Here is a 22,457-nt window from a genome sequence, read left to right as displayed (position 1 = left end):
TCAAGGGCTTCTTTTCCATGGGTCCAGATGATGAAGATGTCATCAATGTAGTGCAAGTAGAGTAGGGGCTTTAGGGGACAAGAGCTGAGGAAGCGTTGTTCTAAGTCAGCCATAAAAACGTTGGCATACTGTGGGGCTATTTGGGTACCCATAGCAGTGTCGCTGACTTGAAGGTATATTGTCCCCAAATGTAAAATAGTTGTGGGTGAGGACAAAGTCACAAAGTTCAGCCACCAGGTTTGCCGTGACATTATTGGGGATACTGTTTATTTCTTGATTATTTCTGAATACTTGAAATTTATAAGGTTTCTAGCCTCACGCTGATTCAGAGGGGGAGTCTTCTCTGGAACCCCAAACAAATTAGCTAAACAAGCCTCTTTTCAAGCTGTTCAACTCCCAAAGATAGTGATGGGGCTGAACAGGTTTAAATGAGGACAGAATTGACCATTGTGTATAGAAACGGGAGGACCCCATTGCAGTTCAATACCTAGCAAAGTTCAATTGAAGTTCACTCCTCCAGCCTGCTAACATCATCTGTTTTTATGCAGGAATGAAGATCGGAGTACACACAAAAGATGTTAAAGACAGTGAACAAATCTTTTTAAGCAATTACATTTAATTAAGATACTGCATGTTATTTACAGAAAACATACCTTACACAATTCCTACACATAAAGTACAGACTAAGTATAAAGACAGAAAAACTGTACTTCAATTACATGCTAAATAAAATAAATAAAAAGCAATTATTTTGGCACAATAGCTATTACATAAACAAATAAATACTCTAGAACATGAGGAATTAACTTTTCTATTTACAGTCTATTTGAAAGTGCAAAACAATTGCTAAAAATTGAAATATTTGTAAATGTTTAAGTCCAGAAAGTATGTTTTAATAATCCACAACTAATTGTAGCTGATATTTAAGATTATAATGTCCAGGAAAATATTGTCTTTGTGCATTTTGTGCTCTTTTGGAACCAGTCTCTTGCTACCTTTATGCTACTGATTTTATAAAGCTCATTGCTTCAAATTGAAATTTTCTAAAATCCTGGTTGGTAGTTTAAGAAAACCTCAAAAGAAGTAAAATTACAAATATTAATCTATATATAATTCAAAACATGGCAGTTCAGTCCTGCCAGGGTAACTTAAATGGCCAGAGTGCTTTACAGTTGTATGCAAATGTGGTTAAGGTGTGAAATTGTTATTAATACATGAGTGTTTAATAAGTAAACATTTTTTTCAATAGCTCCCTGAATACCAAACCCTGGAAATATACCATTGGACCTAGCTTGGGCCCAAATTCTGCCACTGGTTTCTTACATACATCTCTCATTGAAGTTAATGTGAACTGAACATGCAAAACTAATGGCAGATTTTGGCCTCGAACTGGATAATAAATCTTAAAATATTGTATTTTTAATTAGAGAAAAGAAACACTGTTACATTCCTTAGAACTATTTGGAGTTTTTGGTGCACGTTTCACCAGCTCTTCTGGCTATTTTACCTCTTGTTTTTATTTTCACTAGTTACAGGAATTTTGCCTCACCTTAAAATGAATGAACAGTACCCAAGGTGCACCCTCACAGTCACAATGTATAAACTCTTCATTAGTCAAACTTCTCTGAGGGCTGGTACATTGTGCGTTACCTAGGATTTTAGAATATGTTTTTGCTTATTTTTGTAGTGGCAATGCAGTAGCAGAATAAGTGGAGTTCTTAATAGATGACCTTGACTGGAAAAAAATCATTTCTTGTAGTCACTTTAAATGTTTATGCTCGACGTGGTTCTAGTCGGTGAGACATCTGTGATAAAGTTCTCTGGTTGTCAATCACATTTAATTGTCGTACATAGCTCCGTACATCCTGATGGTTCTTATTAGTTAGAGCTGCGTCAGGATCTGAAGAAACAGAAATGATGTAGGATTGGTACACTTGGTCAAACAAAAATCTGAGTAGAATATATAACTCTTCTTTTCAGAAATCTACTATAAGTAAACACCAGATACTGGTGCAGTAAAAATAAAATGTTTAGAAATCTGTCTTCAACTATTCTCCTCCATTTGAATTTACTCTCCCCAGTGTATTTTATATTTTTATTATCTTGTATTATTTTCCCCATAGAATAACTCTGCTTCCTGATGTCCTTGGCTACATTCTCTCAAATTGATGGCCCTTGGGTGAAGTTTTATACCTAGCTTAATACTCAATAGTAATAATTACACAGCTAGTTAGTATAGTTTAACAGTTTAGTAATATCTACTGTTGACCTAGGAGAGCTCACACTGGCCCCAAACTGTAAAATTGCTTTAGGTGCCCTTTATGAATCAATGTAGTCCTTAATTCATTATTATTTAACATTTGCAAGGTGGTGGAGTTTAGTGGCCAAGCAGCTTCAGACCCATTATGTTAGGTGTTGTAAAAACATATAATAAGTGACAGTCACTGGCTTACAATCTAAAAGTTCCCTGGGCCAGATTTGTCAAAATGGAGATAGGCACCTAGTGGGATTTTCAAAAGTGACTACCACCTAACTGATTGGTTTCAGCAGGAGTTAGGTGTTCACATGCTTTTGAAGATCCCACTAACTGCTTATCTGCATCTTTAGATGTCTAAATATCTTGAACAATCTGACATCATGCGCTACAGCAAGGGCTAGAAACTGAGTACATACCCAGGCTCCAGGTACTAGGGTGGCTAGCTTTTGCTGAAGCCTGTGCCATCACATCTACGTTGGTAGATGGTAGCTAGATTAAAGTTAGCATGGGTACCCCTACCCACACTACCATCACACCTTCTCTTGCAGTGTAGACAAACCCATAGGCAGAGCCTAAGCTACAACTTGATCGGGTAACACAATTATAAAGGCATTAAACTGTGTCTACATGAGGTATAAGGGCTGTTTTAAATCAAGTTAGTTAACTTGATTTTTAAAAGCAATTTATCTAGACATTCCCTAAATGACCACACAAGACGCTTGCCAGGGGAGAATCAAGTCTTTTGTGTTTAATTTAATCACTTTTTTACTGTAGTTATACAATATAATGTCATTGCACTGTAGGCATTCCTGCAATATTTATTAAAGTATTGCTATATATTGTTCCACAGACTGGTGACTTCAGAGCTGAGCAACTGCTGCTTCACAGCAATATGCACTAAGTGCTTTACAAACGTTCACTCTTCTGTTAGAAAAGAAGATGATGCAGAATCTACACTGTGTGCAAACTACTTTATTCTCAATGTATGTGCATATGTCCATGGACTTTAACTGAAGATATGTGTGTGTGTTTACATCTAGAAGATAATGAGAGTATATTTTAATTTCTAAATCATTTATATCTGAAGGTCTCAGAGTGCCTAATAAATCAAAATTAAAAAAGAGAGATGTCCAACCGAGATGCTGCCTGGAACAAAGAAAAAGTTTAGTCAACAAGAGATTCTGGTGCTAGGATGGAAAAAAAATCTATTCCATTATAAGTGTTTCTTTTATTCTGCTTTCTGTGAAGAAGGATAGGAGGCTGCTGTGTTAAAAAGAAAATCAGAGACTGAGTGGTGCTCTTTAGCAAAGTGAGGCTGAAATTATTCAGTCTGGTTGATCAGACCTCTGTCATTGTGCCTGACCACAAAGTATGGTGAAACTATTGAAACAATAGCCTCAAAATGCATTATCCAGTATGTCTTTATCATCCACAACAAACTCATTTTTAACATTCCAATTACCAATGATAATTCTGACAATGCACATATCGCAATACACTTACTGAAAGATTGGGTTCGGCAAAATTTCACTGTCCTTACAGTGTTGGCGATCATACGCTGAAAAGAAAATGTATTTTAAGTGTCCTTCTTGGTGGAGGATGCAAACAGAAAACAAACATTGTATTTCATCATTTGAACTAAGCACAGGTCTGAAGATACTGACAAAGTCAATTAAAACATTCAAATGATGTTAAAGATTCAGAATTTTAACGTTGCCCTGACATTTTGGGTCTGATTCTCATTTACATGGGCCTCAAAGTGGGCATAAATGTGATTTCCATTTTCTAAGTGGTGTAAAGGGGCCTTAGTATAAGTGAGAATCAGTTCCTTTAATATTTAACCTTGCTATAATAATAATTAATGGAGATATCCCATCTCCTAGAACTGGAAGGGACCTTGAAAGGTCATCAAGTCCAGCCCCCTGCCTTCACTAGCAGGACCAAGTACTGATTTTGCCCCAGATCCCCAAGTGGCCCCCTCAAGGACTGAACTCACAAACCTGGGTTTAGCAGGCCAATGCTCAAACCACTGAGCTATCCCTCCCCCCCCAGATTTGCTCCCACCTTCACATGAAACAAAAGGGTTATCCCAAACCCTCTGCACACCAATACTCAACTTTAATTTTAAGATCACTAGTTCCTAACAGCAAGGACATTCTAGAGCACATTCCATTAAATTACTGAGCACTTTTAGATATTTCAAATTTTATTACGGGTTTGAGTTAAAATGCAACTCCACTTTGAAAAATGGCTGTAAAAATGGCATCCTGGGGATCCATGTTTACTGATTTCCTGATGAAGTGTGCTCAGTTTATAATTAAAAAGCTGATGGGTGGAAACCTGGCCCTACTGAAATCAAGAAAATTTTTGCCATTGACTTCAGTGGCGCCAAAATTTCACCCAGTCCTGCAAATCCAGCTTCGATTCTTTTCTTTTTCTACAGCTGGAGTTGAAACTTTTGTTGATAATTCACAGGAAGGAACAGAATCCAACTCAGTCCCTCCTAGATGTGCTTGCTTTGCAGTGGAAATAAGAGTAAAATGTAGTAAAAAATTATTGCAGTCCCTAAAGTAAGCCACAGTGACTTAATAAACATCGGGGGTAGATCTGATAAGGAAGAAGTGCTATTTTACAGTAATGTTTCAGAGTAGAATTGCTGCTGATTAAACAAAAAGCAAGGAAGTTGAAATCTAATTCTACAACCCCAAACTTAACTCACTGGCTCAATTGTCACCTGATAGATAATGTTCTCCTGGCTGAGCAAAGTATCAATTAAATTACAACTTCAGGAGTAAATCTGAATTTCCATAGTTGGGGAGTTTGATTTAGGCATGAAAGCTTGTGGTTTAATTTACTTATTTAAATTAAGAAGAAGTAGGAAAAAAGTTTCAAATGGCAAAATTGCTATTGCTACAAAGAATCTGAAGTTTGTTCTCATGTGTTCCAACACATTTAACATGTTAAAACATATTCTAATAGTTATATGTTAACATACTTTCACAGCATATTCTCAAAAGGCTGTTTTACACACACTGGAAATTAAGATGATCAAGAAAATTATAAACCCATACAGTGGAATAGCCTATTTCCAACTAGTGAGTAGTGAGAGAATTGTCTGGTTAAATTTAGATGCCTCACAAAAAAAATCCACAGATTAGGCTGTTATGTGAAAATAAAATAGTTCTTAACCCAACAGCTCAGAGGAAAATAGTAAGCACTACTCCAGAACAGGCTTGTAACTGACATTTTTCATACACATGAATGGAGTAATCTCAGACATTTTAATGCAGCATGTAAAGTATACCAAGACTGGCATGACTGTTGATCAACACGAGAAATCTAATACCTACACAATATGTAACTAGCCTGTGATAGTGCGCAAGAGGTGCCTGAGTGTACATCACAACTTTGCCAACATTTTGGGGCATAAGGACCAAGGATTATTTTTTATACTCTCTAGATAAACAGATGCAAAATTAAATAGATAAAGAGCCCTAAAGTAAAAATAAATTTAATGCTACATTACCTTAGTTCTTTTTACACTTCTCCAAATAATTATTATTACTTGTCTAGTATTACAGGTGTGCATGGTGTTCTCCTTTAGGAGTCTACAATCTAAGGCTACAATCCTGCAAATTCTCTTGCATGTTCTTAACATTAAGCACATGAGTAATCCAACTGACTTCACTAAGGCTACTCAGATACTTAACGATAAAGACATATCTAAGAGTTGTGCTGGATCAACCCAGAGTGCGCAGTGCCTTGTAGGATCAAGCCTGGAAGTCTAATCTAATCAAACTGGAAAACACTTGAGTATGCTCTGGAAACAGATATGTTACATACTTCTGTGGAAGCCATGTAGTTTTGGCTAACACAATTACTAGTGGTGTTGCTATTTTGATCATACTATTTCAGGAAATACTCCCTTAAAATAAGTATTTCCAGGAGAGGTATCATAGCATTGAACAAGGCTGGCTGACTAATGCCTTGATGCAACTTCCAGAATTACTTCTTTTAGGGGAGGCACTTCAGAAAGTTCTGTCTTTCAAGATGATGGTTAAAGTTGCTTGACCTGTATATTGCTGGGTGTTTGTTGGAAACATGCATCCTTATCTTTCTATACTTACAAATCTTCAGTGTCTTAGGCCTCACTTCACAAAAAATTTGAAATGAGCCATGAAGTTTGGATCTAGAGCTATGTTCAAATTTCTCCAAAGTTTGATTAGTTTTGGATCCAATTTTATGGTTGAGAATCTTACCTTGCGGTAAGAGACAAACATCACTGAAACTTTTTCACCCCATGTATTTTCTTTATTTTGGGGATGTTCTGTATATTGGAGTAACATTTGGGATCAGGACAAGTCTACTGTGTGCAGTTCAGAAAGATGAAAGAAATCAGGAGTATGAGTTTCCAAAAGTTCTAACTCTAAGCTTCTCCCTTTATGGACTATTCAAAATTAGGAAACTGGAAGTTGTGCATTTAGCCTCTTGTTTGGATAGGAGTATCTTCTCTCACTGAACTGTCTGAAGGATTCCATTTTAAGGAGCGGTGTTGCATGGCTCTAAAGATAGTCTCATCCAATCCTTTTCATTCAGAAGGATGAAGGCAGTGATGCAACAGCAAGGATTTTGGAAGTGGGAGTTAACACAGCAGAATATGTTGCTTCAACCCAATGAGATGATCCCAGAAGCACACCATACATCCTACAAAAAGCTCCATTCACATGGCTCTTTGTATGTCCTATACATTTCACAAGTATTGACATAAAAGGTGTGAGTTGGACATATCACTGGCTCATAAAGAAAAAACAGATTTATTTTACCAGTGCCTTGCAAATGTGGTGGATTCTCTTCTTTTGATCCATTAATAGTGGAGTTTTACTACATGTAGATGAAGGGTTGTATTACTGAGCAAACATTAACACAGAAGTTCAATTGTTAGCACCTTAAACTTTTCTTCATTTTGGGATTATCTCAGGTTAATATCTCCAAAAATTAGCCTCTGTTTACTCACTATGTTACAAAAGGCCATTATTGAAAAGCCATATAAACCTAAATATGGAGCCATCTGAAATAGAACCAACCATGTAACACAATAGCAACTGCTACTATCAGCATGCTATATATACACACAACAATACCGTTTCAAGTTTTATGCTGCCTAGAAGAGTGGCAGCAGGCCAGCACATTATCTGCTAATCCATTCCTAACCTAGGCTTCTAAATGTTATAAATATTCATATATGCCATAGAAAACTACCAGGGGCTTTAGTCACACACTTTCTGCATAATCTTTATGTTCCAAAAATGAAAGAATGTTTACCCTTTTTTTGCATAAGGATCAGAATGTGAAATCCCTTTTGTTCATAACCACAAAACCTGAAAACCAATATGCACAAATTCTCTAATACTCATTTCACACCTCAAGGATGAAGAGACTCAACAAAAGAAGAACCAGAGACCAGCTTTGTAGCCTGATGGTACTGTGGGCTCTAGGTTTCAGAGCCACCTTGCAGCTTCTATTCCCTCTGCAGGTGCCACTACTGGTAAGCAGCGAGTGCAGAGGCTGCCAGGTAAATTGATCTCTGATCACACTGCCAGATGATTTAAGGAATAGTGTTGACATAATCTCCAAAGGAAGTGCGTCCCCTGCCTTCCCTTATGAAGACACGATGCTGCAATGACAGCCACATGTACTCGGGTTATAGAGAGAATGGGAAGAAAGGGTTGTAAATAATGACTTTCAAATGAACCGTGAGGGAAAAGATAAAGACCATGTTTGAATTCATTTGGGGACACAAATGTGGTATGGAATATAGCATCTCCACATGGAGAACCAGCCCCTGGAGCCTCCCACAGAACAACCATTCTAGAAAAGGGCCTGCCTAGCATATCCCATCTATTTCCAAAAACCTGTGAAACTGTTTAAAAATTGACAGGTACAAAAGCAGTACAACTTGTATGTAATATACTGTTATGTACTGGCTTTGTAGGTTGCATGTTGCCCTCTAGTGGCTATCCCACAGGGAGTAAACAGGAACTACTACTACTACTACTACTACTACTAACAGCTATGGGATTTCTCCTTTGCCTCAAAGGATAGAGGCTTGTTTCTGGAGTTGAGAGAGAAACTTGTGTGAGGTGCCCAATCGTTGCACTTGTGGTCTACTACAGTCCTCTTCACTACTGCTTTACCTTCCTGCAGCTCCCAAATTGTATGTTCTCAACCTTGCAACAGCAGCACTTCTACAACTTCGCAAGCTAGTTCCCCCCTGATAATTATGACTTTGTCTTCACTGCCAAAAAAGGTGTGTTTTTACAGTACAATAGCGAATGCATATTATGTAAAACTCCTAGTGGAGATAAGGCACAGACAGCTTTTACTGCAATGTAGTTAGGTGAGATCAAATCTGGGTAGAGGGTACAATATTGACCTCGTCTAACTACACTGCACTTTTCTCCGCTAGGATTTTCAGCAAGATAGCAAACACATGGTAGTTACTGTAAAAATAGAACTTTTTGGTAGTGAAGACAAAGTCTATAAAGCACTAGTAATGCTACTGTTATGCTAATAATTCAAACATCTAATTACTGACAAAAATATTGATCATGGCCCCATAAACCCAGGGGTCAACTCCTGCTATCTGCTGCCCCCTCCCAGCTTCGGTATTAGAAGGGCGCACAAAGAGCAGGTTGTGATTTAGTACTTTAGACTTGTGAGAAAATAATGGATGAAAGAGTTCTCACAAGTCTGAAAAGGTGTCAGTCTTTTTAAAAATACAGTTGAAACATTAAACAGAGATGAGAGTGAATAAGAAAGCTGTGTTGGTTGGAAGGATGTCATTTATTATGCTATTTCCAGTCTGGGTGGCCAATTACAAGCAGACAGTTGTCGGTAACCTATCAGCTGTTGGAACTGAAACTCTTTGGTGAGAATTCAGACATAGCGCTGTAGTTATGCCAGAAGCAGAGGAACATCCCTTTTTGGAATAAACAAGGATTTCAGTAGGGATCATCAAGAGATTTTTATTTGTAAGCAGAACTAAAGTTAAAATCTCCTAATCAGGATGGATCAAAAGAAACTGTTTTCCAAAGGATGAAGAAATTCAGGACAGACCAATAATTCCTAACCATCAGAAGCAACTAGAGTTAATTATATAGCTAGAAATGACAAATCACTAGATATGGCTCCTGGAGAAAATCTCCCACTGCCTATTTTCTGGTTTCTATCTAAAACTACATGAAAGTAGCAGAATATTGACAATGGTGTTGCTCAGAATTTATACCAGTGTAAATTACAGCAGAATTTAGCCAGTAATATGTGACTGCATAGCCTTGTCTTCACTAGGAAAAAAAAGTATTTTTTAGCCTGTGTTAGCTAAGACATGGCAATTAATACGTGACCAGGCAGTTGTAGTTGAAACATGAGTTAAAAGACTGAGATAAACAATAGTCTCCCTCCCCCATTTATTTATCTTGACCTGATAACACATGTAAAAACTACAAACTGCCTTGTCCATACTAGAATTTTACAGTGTGTTAGCTAGCACATGCTAAAAAAAAAAAAAAAGAATCACCTTTTTTCCTATTGTGGATATTCCCCTGTTCACCAGGTGCCTTTTATAGCTTTGCACTAACCTGCTCTCTCTCCCATCTATTAAAATTTTTTCTCCTTCCTTTCCCAATTTCTTGTCTCTTCTCTCTGTGTGCTCTTCTTGTCTTTCTTCATATGTTCTCTCTTCCCCATGCTTTCTCCCTACCTTCCTAATCTGTCCTTCTTTCCCCCTCAAGATCTTACTACTTGCACTGTGGGTACGTCCACACTGTAATTTCCAGCCTAAGTAGAAATTCCCACACTAACTCGGATCGAGCTAGCATGCTAAAAATGAGTAACTGCAGCCATGTGAGCGGTGGGAGGGGCTAACTCCCCGAGTTCGTACCTGGGTCTCCCACGGGATTGTACTCAGGAGCCCAAAACATAGGCTACATGCCAGGCCAGTGAACTGAGATATGTGGGAGAGCTTTGACTGGAGGCTGCATATTGCTTGAGAGAGCTGTGTGTGTGGAAAGAAGCATCAGAAACACTACAGAAGCAGACAGAGAAAGCCGCAAGGAAGCCCCAGAGACATCCAGAGAAGTGCTTGTAACATGACCCTGAGGGTATGTCTAAGCTGCAGATGGCAGCGTGCTCCCCAGCACAGGTAGATAGACACATGCTAGCTCTGCTTGAGTGAGTGCACTAAAAGCAGCAGTGCAGCCTGGGCTAGCTGCCTGAGTACAAACCCACCGGGGCCAGCCCCCTGAGGTACGTATGTGGGCAGCTAGCCCAACCTGCCACCCTGCTACCCCGACAACACTACTACTCTTAGCACATTCGCTCAAGCAGAACTAGCATGTGTCTGTCTACCCGCACTGGGAAGCACGCTCCCAGCTGTAGTGTAGACATACCCCAAGAGAGAGCACTTTTGGGTACAGTGTGGGCTGAAGAAGAGGCTTGGAACTGTGAGCACACAAACTGTTTCCTGTTTGATTCTTACTGTGTTCAGGGGAACAGAACTACATCAAAGAAATATGTGACTTCATCATCTATTTCCCCTCCTGTCGGAAACAATCCACAAGACCCTAAATATTGGATAACTGCTTGGGTCAAAAGGGGCAACACTGTATTGCTGTATAAAACTACCTCTAAAATCTTCTGCTACTAATAATAAAAACAGGTTGTGGAGATACGCGTTTGAAAAATTCCTTCTTATGGCTGGCAGACTCTATAAGTCTTGAGACAAAAAATGGTATGAAGTCAGTCGTCCATTTGGAATCGACAACTGTATATTATAGCAATAGGCAGCCAACGTACACCCATACACACACAAAATCTGAATGCTGTCCTGATTCGCTGTTACAATAATTAACACCACAAATATATATCGTCACGGCAGAAGGTGTTAATGTTATGCACGTTATGAGTCATCGATATATAAGCATTCAGTATGAAACCGTGCATAGCAAGAATTAACTGGATGGCCTAGACCTAGAGATACCATTCAGTAACCACACCCAGATTATCACTTAAGGGATTAAGCACTTTCTTTTGTCAGACTAGGGACTGACCAGAAGCCAACTCCAGGCAAACCTGTCTGAGGTTCCTGTGTATTTCACAACAACTTCAGAAAGGAGAGCTAGCACCTATGCCCACCTAATTAAACCATGAAGTCCTGGTCAAACAGTTCTTTCCCAGGAAGAAAGCTCGGGGCTGAGGCAGAAGAAGGGAACAGGGAGTGCTTATATGCAGTTAGGGTATGCCTTCACTGTAGAACTAACTCAGGCTGCTACCTGGCATTGCCCCTACGCCTTCTCCACCGCAAAAAGAACCTCTCACCTGAATTTGGTGGTGATTTTAACCCAGGCTAGTTGGCTTGTCTGGGGCTGTAGGCTAAAATCTGAGTGATGCATTCAGTTGGGTTGATAATCTGCCCACATTGCAGTGAGCACACAGGCTAATCACTCAAATGCTGATAGGCCTCCCCACAATTCCCCCAAGGGCTTGAAGGGCAGACAAGTTCTCCCACAATTTACTGGGAAAGAATCAGAGTGGTTCAGCTTATTGCAGCACAAAGAACCATGGAATATGCTCCCACTAGTCCTAGCAGCACACATGGCTGAGTGCAGCAAAGAGGAGGACACAGTAACTTGGGTAGGGCCTTGCACTGTGGGGGCTTACACTAGGGCTAGGCTTGATCATCTGAGTTAACTCTGAAGTGAAGACATACCCTGAGTAACCAATACGGACAATGACAAAACCCCCACTTCTCAGTAGCAGGAAGATGGCTCTGAGTTGAGATTTCTGCAAAGGAAATTGCCTGCGTGCAGTTGTTGCCACTTCTTTTCTAGGTAAACAGAACTTGTTTACAATTGTTCATACATAAATTACACTGGAACATAACCCTGACTTTGTGTCATTGATTTCCCTTCCAACAGGAAAGAGAGCTACCAAGCCTGGAAATTTGCCCTCAAAGTGCCAACAATGCAACTCAGTTTCAGAAGAAAATGACATTTGTGTGCCTATTTTGTACCTAGAAATCTCTGATATAAAACCATCAGTTCTCTTTTGCACCACTGTAAATCTCAACATACAACCATAGCTGAGAACATACTGTACGTACCATTTTTTCAAAGTTTACTAGATTGTCAATGAATGTCTTGTTCCCCTCATGAGTAAACGTCATGTCTGCATAGAAATAAATGCAAAAGTCTTATAGATAATTGACATACAAAACAGCACAGCACTGTATCTCTATCTCTTCAGTTACAACAATCATACCATTTAATTGTTAAAAAGCATGCTCCTTTTATTAGAGTGAAACTTTGAAAGATTTCTCACTGAGGCTAGTGCAATTGGAGTCTGACATTCAGATTTACTGAAAACTCCTTCACCTATCTTCATGTCATGATTTTTTTTTAAATGGAAAAGAGGATTGCACCTTCCACTGAGATTGAATTTTACTTTCTCTTACTGCCTTTCACTCTTCAAATATCTGACAACTAACTTTCACATGAATAAGGCTGGTAGATTTTCTAGATTACCTTTTATGAGTAAGGGCATGAAGGGAATTATAGGAGGGTCCAGTTTAGTTACAGTAAGCCTGTAGGCCCTATGGTTTCTTGATGGATCCTTAAAAAAAGAAGAGATCAGACAATTATTAACATGGATCAAAAAGCAGACACTGTATAGCTTCATTTAAAAGCCATGGTGTTTATTAAATGTAATTACTTTGTCTTGCAGCTTTAAAAAGTGAAGCTTCAAAACAAGGACAGCTTTTATTAAATTTAACAGTTTTCCTATCAAATGACAAGATATAAGTGTGATTACAAAAGAGCTTATTTGAATAGAAACATCATATTTTTCCTCCCTCTAATGGATTTGCAGACACCGGAAAAAAAAAAATCCATGTTAGAAAATATAATTTCCCATATGTACAATGGGAAAACATGTTATAAAGCTTTTCGGAGTTTCCCAGATTGACCTTAAGTGGTACATAAATTCTGTCAGAGTAAGTTCCTAAGAGTATAATTTATTAGTCATACATGCTTATTTTAGCAGCACTAAAATGGGATCATAAACTTCTTAAATTCAAACAAGGACATATAAAATGTTCTGAATCGAGGAATTCAAATCAGTTACTCAGAAACTGAATTAGTACAGATTGTGCACAGAATAAAGGATCTATTGCCATTTACCATCAAGCTTTCAAACTCTGCATAGATCTTCTTGAACTTGCTTGGAAGTTTCTGTTAATAAAACAAAAACAACAGAAAATTGTGTTAAATTCAATCTGCATTCAGTATAATCATTTAACTGTATATGTTTCTTGTAAACATCCATAAAGCAGGAAAAACTGTTCCTTTTGGAACAATGTGGTAATGTAAAATACAGCACGTCTCCTAGCAACCAGATTATAAATAGAGATGGGACTGAGCTACAAAACCTGGATCCTGATTTGGATCCAATCCTGAAGTTACCTAGTTTGAGATGTTCAGATTCAGATGTTGAATTGGCCCATTACAGTGACATGCTGCAGCCAAGTAATTCACATTCATATCTGGATCCAAAGTGGAAATGAAAGTTTAATTCAGTTTTCCAATTCAGGCCCATCCTTAATGACAGCCTGTTTGAACCAAAGCAATTCACAAAAATACCTTGGGCAGTATTATTTCAGCTAGATCATTCACAGAAGGGACTTTTGGAATATTCACAAGTCAGTCAAACCACACCTAGGCATTTCCAGGAGCTATTGTTAAGGCAAATGTATCATCAGCTATTACACAAATCCTTGATTCGCGTGGAATCCAAGGGTCAGTGTTCATTTGTTTGGGTTTAAGTTAATTAATAACTTTTCAGTTCACAATAGACACTGAAAATGAACTTTTGTCAGCTATGCCTATAGTGAACAAAGGATATGGTGGAACATTATTAAATAGTTGCTTTCTATCTCATATTATACTAGAAATGTTGAGCAAATTTACTGGAACTGGATACTGGTATGTGAAAAAGACAGCTTCAAAGATCACAGTAACTTTCATATATCAAATTGAAACATGTCAGCTTTCTAATTTGCATTACAAATTTGAATATATTTTCTGATCAAATCACATTACAACATTTAGCGGGCATCATAAGCAATAAAGAAATATTTCCTTAAAGTCGATTCTGCAGCAAAGTTTTTCCTCTATTTAATAGGCATGTTATAGGCAGAGTACCACAGCAAGGGCCTCATTTCTAGTGATGGACATGAACAATTGTGTGCCTATTTTCTATACGCATACAAATTAGGTATTAGTGAATGAAGTGGCCATATGCACCTGCAAATACCTGATTTGTGTGTGCGACTGACATACCTGCATATGAACATTAGTAAAAATCGGGTCCTAAATATTTATTTTTAATGATGTTCACTGTATATATCCTGAAAAAACCCAGCAGAGATACTCTTAGATTATGCTTTAATAACCTGACTGCTCTGCTGAACAAAAGAATGTGAAAACATTTATCTGAATTCAGTATCATACCTCTTTCACTTACAAATTTTTCCCCCTTCCAGCTCAATCCCCATATCTATTGTAAATTCCAGTTTGTTGTACACAGTAAATAATTTAAATTCCACCTCTTGTCTGTTTAGAACTCCTGCCCTCTTTTAAACCCCCAATCTTAGTAGCTAGAAATAAAGGGCCATTTATTTAGAAATTAGCCTTCAAATTCATGCCTTCAACATTAATTGTGAGAAGGTTTATGCTGGTATTTAGAAAAATCAATATAGGCTTCTCTGGCTGCGAATTGCAGGTGTACATTTAGATTTCAGGTTAGGTCTTTTTGTAAACTGCTGCCTTCTGATGGTACCTCAAATCCCCATTTTCAGGCCAGATTTTAGAAACGTGTTAAATGCAATAGGTCATATTTTGGTTTCAGTTACACCAGTAACATATCACTGACATATCACAGCAACCTGGCCAAACATTTTTTTATTTTTCATGAAAAATGTTCACAGAAATATCCAAAAAATGTGCAAACATTTTCTGTTTTCAACCAGCATATATAGGTCAACATTTTTATAAAAATGGAAATTTTGATGAAAATGTTTTGCTAAAAAATTTCATGAAAAATCTTTCAGAATTTTTGGAGCAGGGCTACACTGGGGTAAAGGAGAATTTGGCCCATGAAATGTCATTTCACCTTGCTTCCCACAATGATTTTGCCTCCCTCTTCACCTTTTTTGTAAAATAAAACACAACACAGCAGCTCAGTATTGTGTTACACAAATGCTCATTAATGGTGTGGGATGTCTCCAAGCTTTTAGCCTACAGTAGTAACCTCTCCTCTCAGGAGCTGAATTACTGTCTTGAAGAATGGCAAGCCTCCCTCTCAACCCTAATTCTAGAAATAACATGGATGGATGTTGTTGCTTACTAAAAGCAGAAATACAACCAAAGGTCTCGGAACTGGACTGTAGCTATCACTTACCTCCCATGTTAGTGAAAGGCGGCTCACAGCAACATTACTCAGTCCCATGATAATAGCGAAAAAGGAATTAAGATTTTTGTATTCCTTACAGCTGAAATACAAAAGGTCCAGACTTTTAATGTTATGCATATAATCAGAGAGAAGTAAAACTGAGGTCCTGAAGAGAGTGGAATAGAAGTGTTTGGTTTGAGTTTGATTACTTTCTAGCAAACCTTACCAGTGGGCTTGAGACATCATTTTGCAACACCTCTCCCCCTGAGTTTTGTTTGAACCTCAAACTCAAAGCATAATGAGAAGCTTGGTAAACCCAGGATAATTGTATCTATACTGATCAAATTCACCTGGAAGCTTCTCTCCCCTCACGCCTCAAAATTGGCCACCAGTTTTCCTCTTATCTGATGTCATCTTTGGCATACGGGAATCCATGGCCTTTTAACACCTTTCCCTCCCACCAGTGCACTATCTCTTGACACTAGACTAAGTTAAGGCCCAAGGAATGCTAAAAACGCTGGGAGAAGCATGGTTTACACTCCCATTGCTGCAGAACTTGGTGGGCTGGCAGGTTGTCTACATCCCAGAAGAGTCTTACTCCAGATTCAAGGGGCAGATGACCAGAGATGGCTGTGTTTCAGTGACCCCTGTATACATAGTCTGTAATCAATTTGTGCGGGTTTCTTGAACTCTTTGGGATCTTTCAATTAAATAAGTGCCAGTTGTCATCTTCATCATTATAAAGACCCTTTACAACATATCCATTGCTGAAGACCCCACATATTAGATGCACTAAATCTGCCCTACCCTCCAATACAAGAGTGCTCCTTCATTAGCGCTGAGGAGAGACTGAAGGATATAACTGCATGTTACAGAATATCTGATATGCCACATCTTTGCAAATGATTTGCTATGTTTGTTACTATAATTGCCCAAAGTAGAAAGCTTTAGGCCTATGCTTCTTTTGCTATTTGACTTGCAAAGGTTGGGTGGTATTAAGGAAACTATAAAAGCAAGAGATTCAAACTGTGATTCTCAAATATAATTCTCTACTTCAGCTTTACCTACAGAAGTTCAATCTTGAATATTTTATCCTCTCTCCGATATCTCATCTTGTATCTTTACCTTAAACTCAGCATGACTAAGAGTGAGCTCATAGTCTCGCCTCCGAAAACTCTCTCTCCTCCCAATACTATACCAGTGAACAGTTACCATAATCCCGTCACCCAGGTTTGTAGCCTTGGGGATTAACTTGGCTCTGTTTCCCCTCACGTCCAAGCCATAGCCACGTCCTGTAGCTTTTCCTTCACAACATTTAAAAAAAACCACACCTTTTTCTTTTTTTTCCTGATGGTCAAATCACTTGTCCACAACCTAATCATCTACTGACTACTGTGACCTCTTCTGCTCTCGGGTCTTCTTGTTAACAACCTTACCACCCTCCAACCTTCCAATGCTGCTGCCAAAATTATTTCCCTCATATGTTGCTTTGATGATGGTAACATGTCTTTACTTGTTCTGGGAGACACCAAGCATAAATCTGGGCTCTGTAGAAATAATAAATATTAAAATACTAGTGTTCAAGCGTAGTATGGGCTTATTTAAGGAAGCTGCAACTTGCAATTTACAACTACCCTTTGTCTGAAATAAGGGAATGTTTTGTGAGTGTGCATATGGAGAGAGATTTTTAATGACTGTGTGTGAACTAGTGTGTATCGAGATGAGAGAGAGGAGGCATAGAAGAGTGAGTAAATCTCTTTTGTGGATACACATAAAGAGGTTCTTTTAAATAATGTGTATGTAGAGATGCCGGGTTTGTGACCTGGTGAGCTGAGCACTTTTACCCAGCAAGTGGTAGGGGCAACCATTGCACAGTAAGCCGAAAGTACACCAGGCTCACCACAATGAGCCCGCATCTGATTATGCAACTTCCCCTAGGGGGCATGAGCACCAATAAGGGCTCATTGTGGGGCAGAGAGAGCATGTCTATTGGAAAAGTGGGGACCCCTCAGTCACAGCATAGAAACAAAGGGCTCGGCAGCCATTATCTCTGAATATCAGTATGCCAGGAAAGCTGCAGAGCCACACAATTTCACCGCCAGCTACCTTGGAAGAGTAACAGTGCTGTACTGAACTGAGTGCCCTCCCTAATGAGTCCAGTGCACCTTCCTCTGCTCCCAGGAATGATTCGACTCTCATTCGGTTACTAGTTTATCAAGGCTCTTCATGTGCAAATGTAGACGGGAATATTATATCAAGGTCTGGGCCTACCTTTTTTTAACCCAATCCCTTGGCTCTTTCTGTTCTAACTCTTCAGCACATGATATTTGTTTCAGTATGTTCTGTAGCACCTGTTACCATGGCAACAATTTATATGGTAAGAAAGAGCCCCATAATTTTTAAAGTTCTCTTGCAGCCACTGAAAATAAATCTGCCAGCTCAGTTTTTATTTAGGAAAATCTTGTGTTTCAGAACTCCCTGCCTTTAGGAGACACAGAGGTCTCAGTAGAGCAGGTCACGTTTAGCCATTTATTTTTAGAATTGTAGTGAGACCAGAAACATGGAAGTAAACAGGTCATCAAGCTGATCTAAATAGCACAAGTTAACCCTGGGAAATCTAATGGGTCTGGGGCACTTTATGATTGATTATTTTCCCTGTTTTTTCTTCAGGTGAAGTTTAACTGTTATTTTGAAGATGATTGATTTTAAAGGTTTATTAAATTTACCTTAATATCTTCATTTACTTGCATTTATGCATTTTCCCATTTCACACTGCTGATTTGAGGAATAAACCTTATTCATTTGTGTGTATGTATCCTACTGCCCTCTACTGGACAGAATATGTCAAATCTGCTTTCTGGTTTACAATTTCCCTGTAAAGAACCAGATAATGGAATGGCTGTTTTTAGAGACTACTGGAGAGGAGTATGTTCTATTTACCTTACTATGAGTCTGATCCTGTGAGGTGCTGAGTGCATCTTATAGGTGTTGGGTGCCTTAAACTTCCACTACCTTTAGTGAATGTTGAGAGCACTCAGCAATTTCCAGAAGGAACTCAGTACCTTGCAATATCAGGCCCTCTATGCAGCAGAATTGGTCATGCTAGTGCTTGTGTATGATTTGTATGTGGGCATGGGTTTGGAATATGAAAAATTATGATTTCTGGAGCAGAATTCAGAGTTTATTTTATAGTAATCCTTTCCTCCCCCACTCCCTCATGACACTTCTAAAAATGGGGGATTTGTTTTATAAAATGCAAAAATGTTTTTTCATGTTTTAAGTGTAAATTACTTATTTGTATTATAATAATACCCAGAGGCCCCAGTCAAGATCTGGGTCCATCATACAAGGCATTGTGCAAACACATAGAAAGACACAGTTCCTCCCTTGAGGAGTTTAGAAGCAACAGGTGGGTGTAACAAACAATAGCAGGGATTGGGAGGAGGGAAGAAGAGGTTAACAGTGCTAGGAACTCTGATTACATAGGCTAGTTGTGGCCCTGCTCCCTTTGAAGTCAACAGAAAGTTTCTACTGAATTCCATGATGAGAAATCAAGCCCTAAAAGCAGAAATTGAAGGTTCCAAGTAATTTTAAATTTATTTTAAATGATGAGATATTAACAAACAAGTTAGAGATCAGCAATCCCCACTGGCCAGCTACCTAGCCAAATACACTTTGCTTGAAAGTGAGCTTACATTTTGCCTATTTTTGGGGTCAATTGTCTGTTTTTACTCACAAATTTATCTGTTTTCACTGAGCCATACTTTTGGGGGGGCAAAACTAGGATAATTTGCAATTTTCCAGCAAAATGTGCAAATACTTAGTTTTTATAATGAGTCACCCAAAATGTATCACTCAGCTGGAGTATTACAGAATGTTATAATACGCTTTAATTATGAAGGACTGTTGTTTCTCCATGTGTCCTGCTGCCATCCATCTTTAAGCTTGGTAGCTGGAAAGAGAGAGACAATAACGTTTTGGATGTCTGAAAAAAATACCACAGAGTGAGGCTAACAGGAGCCGCTCTACACTTTCACCTTGCTCTTCTCTTGCTCTACTTTCACTCTGCTTGAGGGACTTCTACCCCAGAAGAATGTAAATGACTTTATCCTGCATGTAACATAAGTGGATTGGTCCCACTGAACTCAATGAATTACTCATGTAGGTGGTTGCAGGACTGGGCTCTAAGAATGCTGGGAACAAGGGTAAATAGAGGAGATGAACAGAAAAGGGGAAGACAAACAGTAACAGGGAACAATCCTACATTAACAAGGATGGGCAAGATTAATTAGGCTTTTTCAGCTATGTTTGATTCTCTGTAAAAATTACAAACAACAAATATATTAAAAACTTGGCATATATTTCAGCCTCTGTCTGTATATACTAGTGTATACTCACTGGGCTGCTATCTTAATGAATTTCTTTAACAGTTGAACACGCTTGCTGAGTTGGGAGCAAAGACAAATCTCTGTGACCACCCAGAACTGGATTTCATTAAATCTTCTCAAAAACAAGTCCAAATTTGCTGTGGTCTTTTTAAAATTGTGCCTTCCAAATGTGTGGTAAATCAGCTCCAGCTAGGAGAGAAAAAACAGGGTTGGTTTTCAGATGTTTCTTTTTGGGGGGGGATTGAGAAGAGTGAGAAGTCACTGTTAGGTTTCTAAATTATTCAGGCTTGAAACTTGCTGTGCAGTAAATGTGTGCATGATACAGCTGACAAGGATTCAGCTTCCATTGCAAATTCAGTAGACAACCACTAAGGCACATTAAAAGCATAAATATAGACTATGTAGTAACAGTTTAATACCCTCAATGAGACATATCAAAGTAATTCAATACAGAATGCACTATTAGGCAATATTTCTTTGATATACTTCATATTTTTGCAGTGGCTGGAATAGTATTTAATAGTTTCAAGGCTTACAACGGCTAAGGATCTACAAGTTAAACTCAGAGAAAATCTGGCAAACAGTATCAGTATCTACACTGAACAGCTAAATGTTTAATAATAAATACTACGATGTTATTTAGATTCCCCATACCTCATGCACACAGTTGAAGAGCTCCCAATCATAAATTGTCATCTGGTATGCTAAGTCTTTGGAGCTCATGAGTTCAAAAGTTCCTACAGTTCCAGTCGATGGGCCTTCTTGTTCTGGCAGAGGTGTCTGTCAATAAGAATAATGATACAAGAATATTTCAGAATGATAATTTGCACCACCAGTGCTTAGTCCTCTGAAGAACTCCTGATTTCTTTTTCCAATGTCACCAGTTTCTGAAGGGGTTTCAGATAGTATAGCTGGAGTCTGCTTTCAACTATAGGCAGCAATAAAGCCACTATTATCAATTCCCATTTCTACATGCACACAGATACAAACCACAACATACAAACCTAATGTTTTTGCAACAAACAGATTTTAGTGATGTGAATTATTTTCTTTATTATAATTTAGAAAGCTGTAACAATCTAAGAAGTGTATCTCATACTTTCTCTTTCAGTATACATTGCATATATTCCAGTCTTCGGATCATTATCTGACATTTGTGATTGTATAACTCCCAGTTATGTTATTGGGAGTTTTATGTGTTCACAGAATACATTCCTTTGAGTTATTAAAGTATTAATTTTTAAATGGATTTTCATATAATCTAATAAAAGATGTGAGCTGCAGTTTTGCACAAAACACAAATAATTCTTAAACTAAATCAATTTAAAATGTAGGCTGGGATGATTCCATATTTGGAGTCATCTACTGTATATATTAGGGTCAAACACACTAAACCATTCATGCAAAAATTATTCAGTTGCCAAACAATATACCTGTTGCCAATTCACATGCACCCTGTGTAAACACATCCTTGGACTTCTTAAATAGTGCTTCACGTGAACCTACATTTTAAATTGCTTTTGCTTCCAGGAGAGGGCAGTGTAGTTCATTTACATTTTACATTTTTCAAATTCCTCCATGCTGTCTTTAATTTTTAATGACCATAATCTAATATGTTGCAGATTATCATAGAAAAATGTGCTGTGAACAAAGCAGGTCCCATCCTGAGTCCAACCTGAACCAGGGCTGCAAGATCAGGTCCCATATTTCAACAGACTATATTTCCAAACAAGAAAGTTACGATTACTACATTATTCTGCACTTACAAAAGAAATTATGGCTGCAAAATTTTAACAATATATAGAGCTCTCTGGATTAATATACCAGCAGGCCCTTAAGTAATACATAAGTATATAGTAAATTTCTTTCTGCCAGAGTTGCTACTTTTTGTTCTCTACGATAAACTTGCGTCACAAACAACATAAATGATACAATCACGTCAAACTGATCCAAAACAGTTTGCAGTAAACTACTGGCATTATGGCTCTACAAGCCTAGCTTTTCATTTTTACCTTCAGGGAAGAGTGACTTTTGCACAGAATGAAATAGATTTTTGTTCCTATTCAGAGACTATCACAACACTTTACTGTGTTACCATTACAAGCAGCTGGCCCTAAATATATTTTATATAATATATATATAATGCTGGAAAAGAAACATTTAGACTTAGACACACAAAATATTTGCAAATTCATCCATTCCAGAATAACGCCCTAATTTTCACAAGGGGCTTGCCAAGCAAAACATCAACAAATTCACAAGTTAGAAAGCGCTTTCTTAAATGGTAAAAGGTGTTTCATTTTGTAGGA

At 38.2% G+C, this 22,457-nt stretch overlaps 1 protein-coding gene across 4 annotated transcripts in view; it reads right to left on the bottom strand.

Annotated features, from left to right (window-relative positions):
- Nucleotides 1-623: 623 nt before the first annotated feature.
- The window catches only part of RAPGEF4 (Rap guanine nucleotide exchange factor 4), a 213,402-nt gene continuing 191,568 nt past the window's right edge, over nt 624-22,457 (bottom strand). For all 4 annotated transcript variants that reach the window (XM_034785742.1, XM_034785743.1, XM_034785744.1 and 1 more), the window contains 8 exons: nt 20,803-20,928; nt 20,159-20,337; nt 15,770-15,860; nt 13,492-13,542; nt 12,838-12,925; nt 12,417-12,481; nt 3,761-3,815; nt 624-1,900 (listed from right to left, as the gene is read on the bottom strand). In XM_034785742.1, the coding sequence (XP_034641633.1) occupies nt 1,773-1,900; nt 3,761-3,815; nt 12,417-12,481; nt 12,838-12,925; nt 13,492-13,542; nt 15,770-15,860; nt 20,159-20,337; nt 20,803-20,928 (783 nt within the window). In that variant the 3' untranslated portion in view covers nt 624-1,772. The remainder of the gene's footprint in view (nt 1,901-3,760; nt 3,816-12,416; nt 12,482-12,837; nt 12,926-13,491; nt 13,543-15,769; nt 15,861-20,158; nt 20,338-20,802; nt 20,929-22,457) is intronic.

This window comes from Trachemys scripta, chromosome 11 (assembly GCF_013100865.1).
Source record: "Trachemys scripta elegans isolate TJP31775 chromosome 11, CAS_Tse_1.0, whole genome shotgun sequence".
Lineage (NCBI taxonomy): Eukaryota > Metazoa > Chordata > Testudines > Emydidae > Trachemys > Trachemys scripta.
The sequence above is the reverse complement of the archived record's forward strand: the minus strand, read 5'-3'. Positions and strand labels throughout refer to the sequence as shown.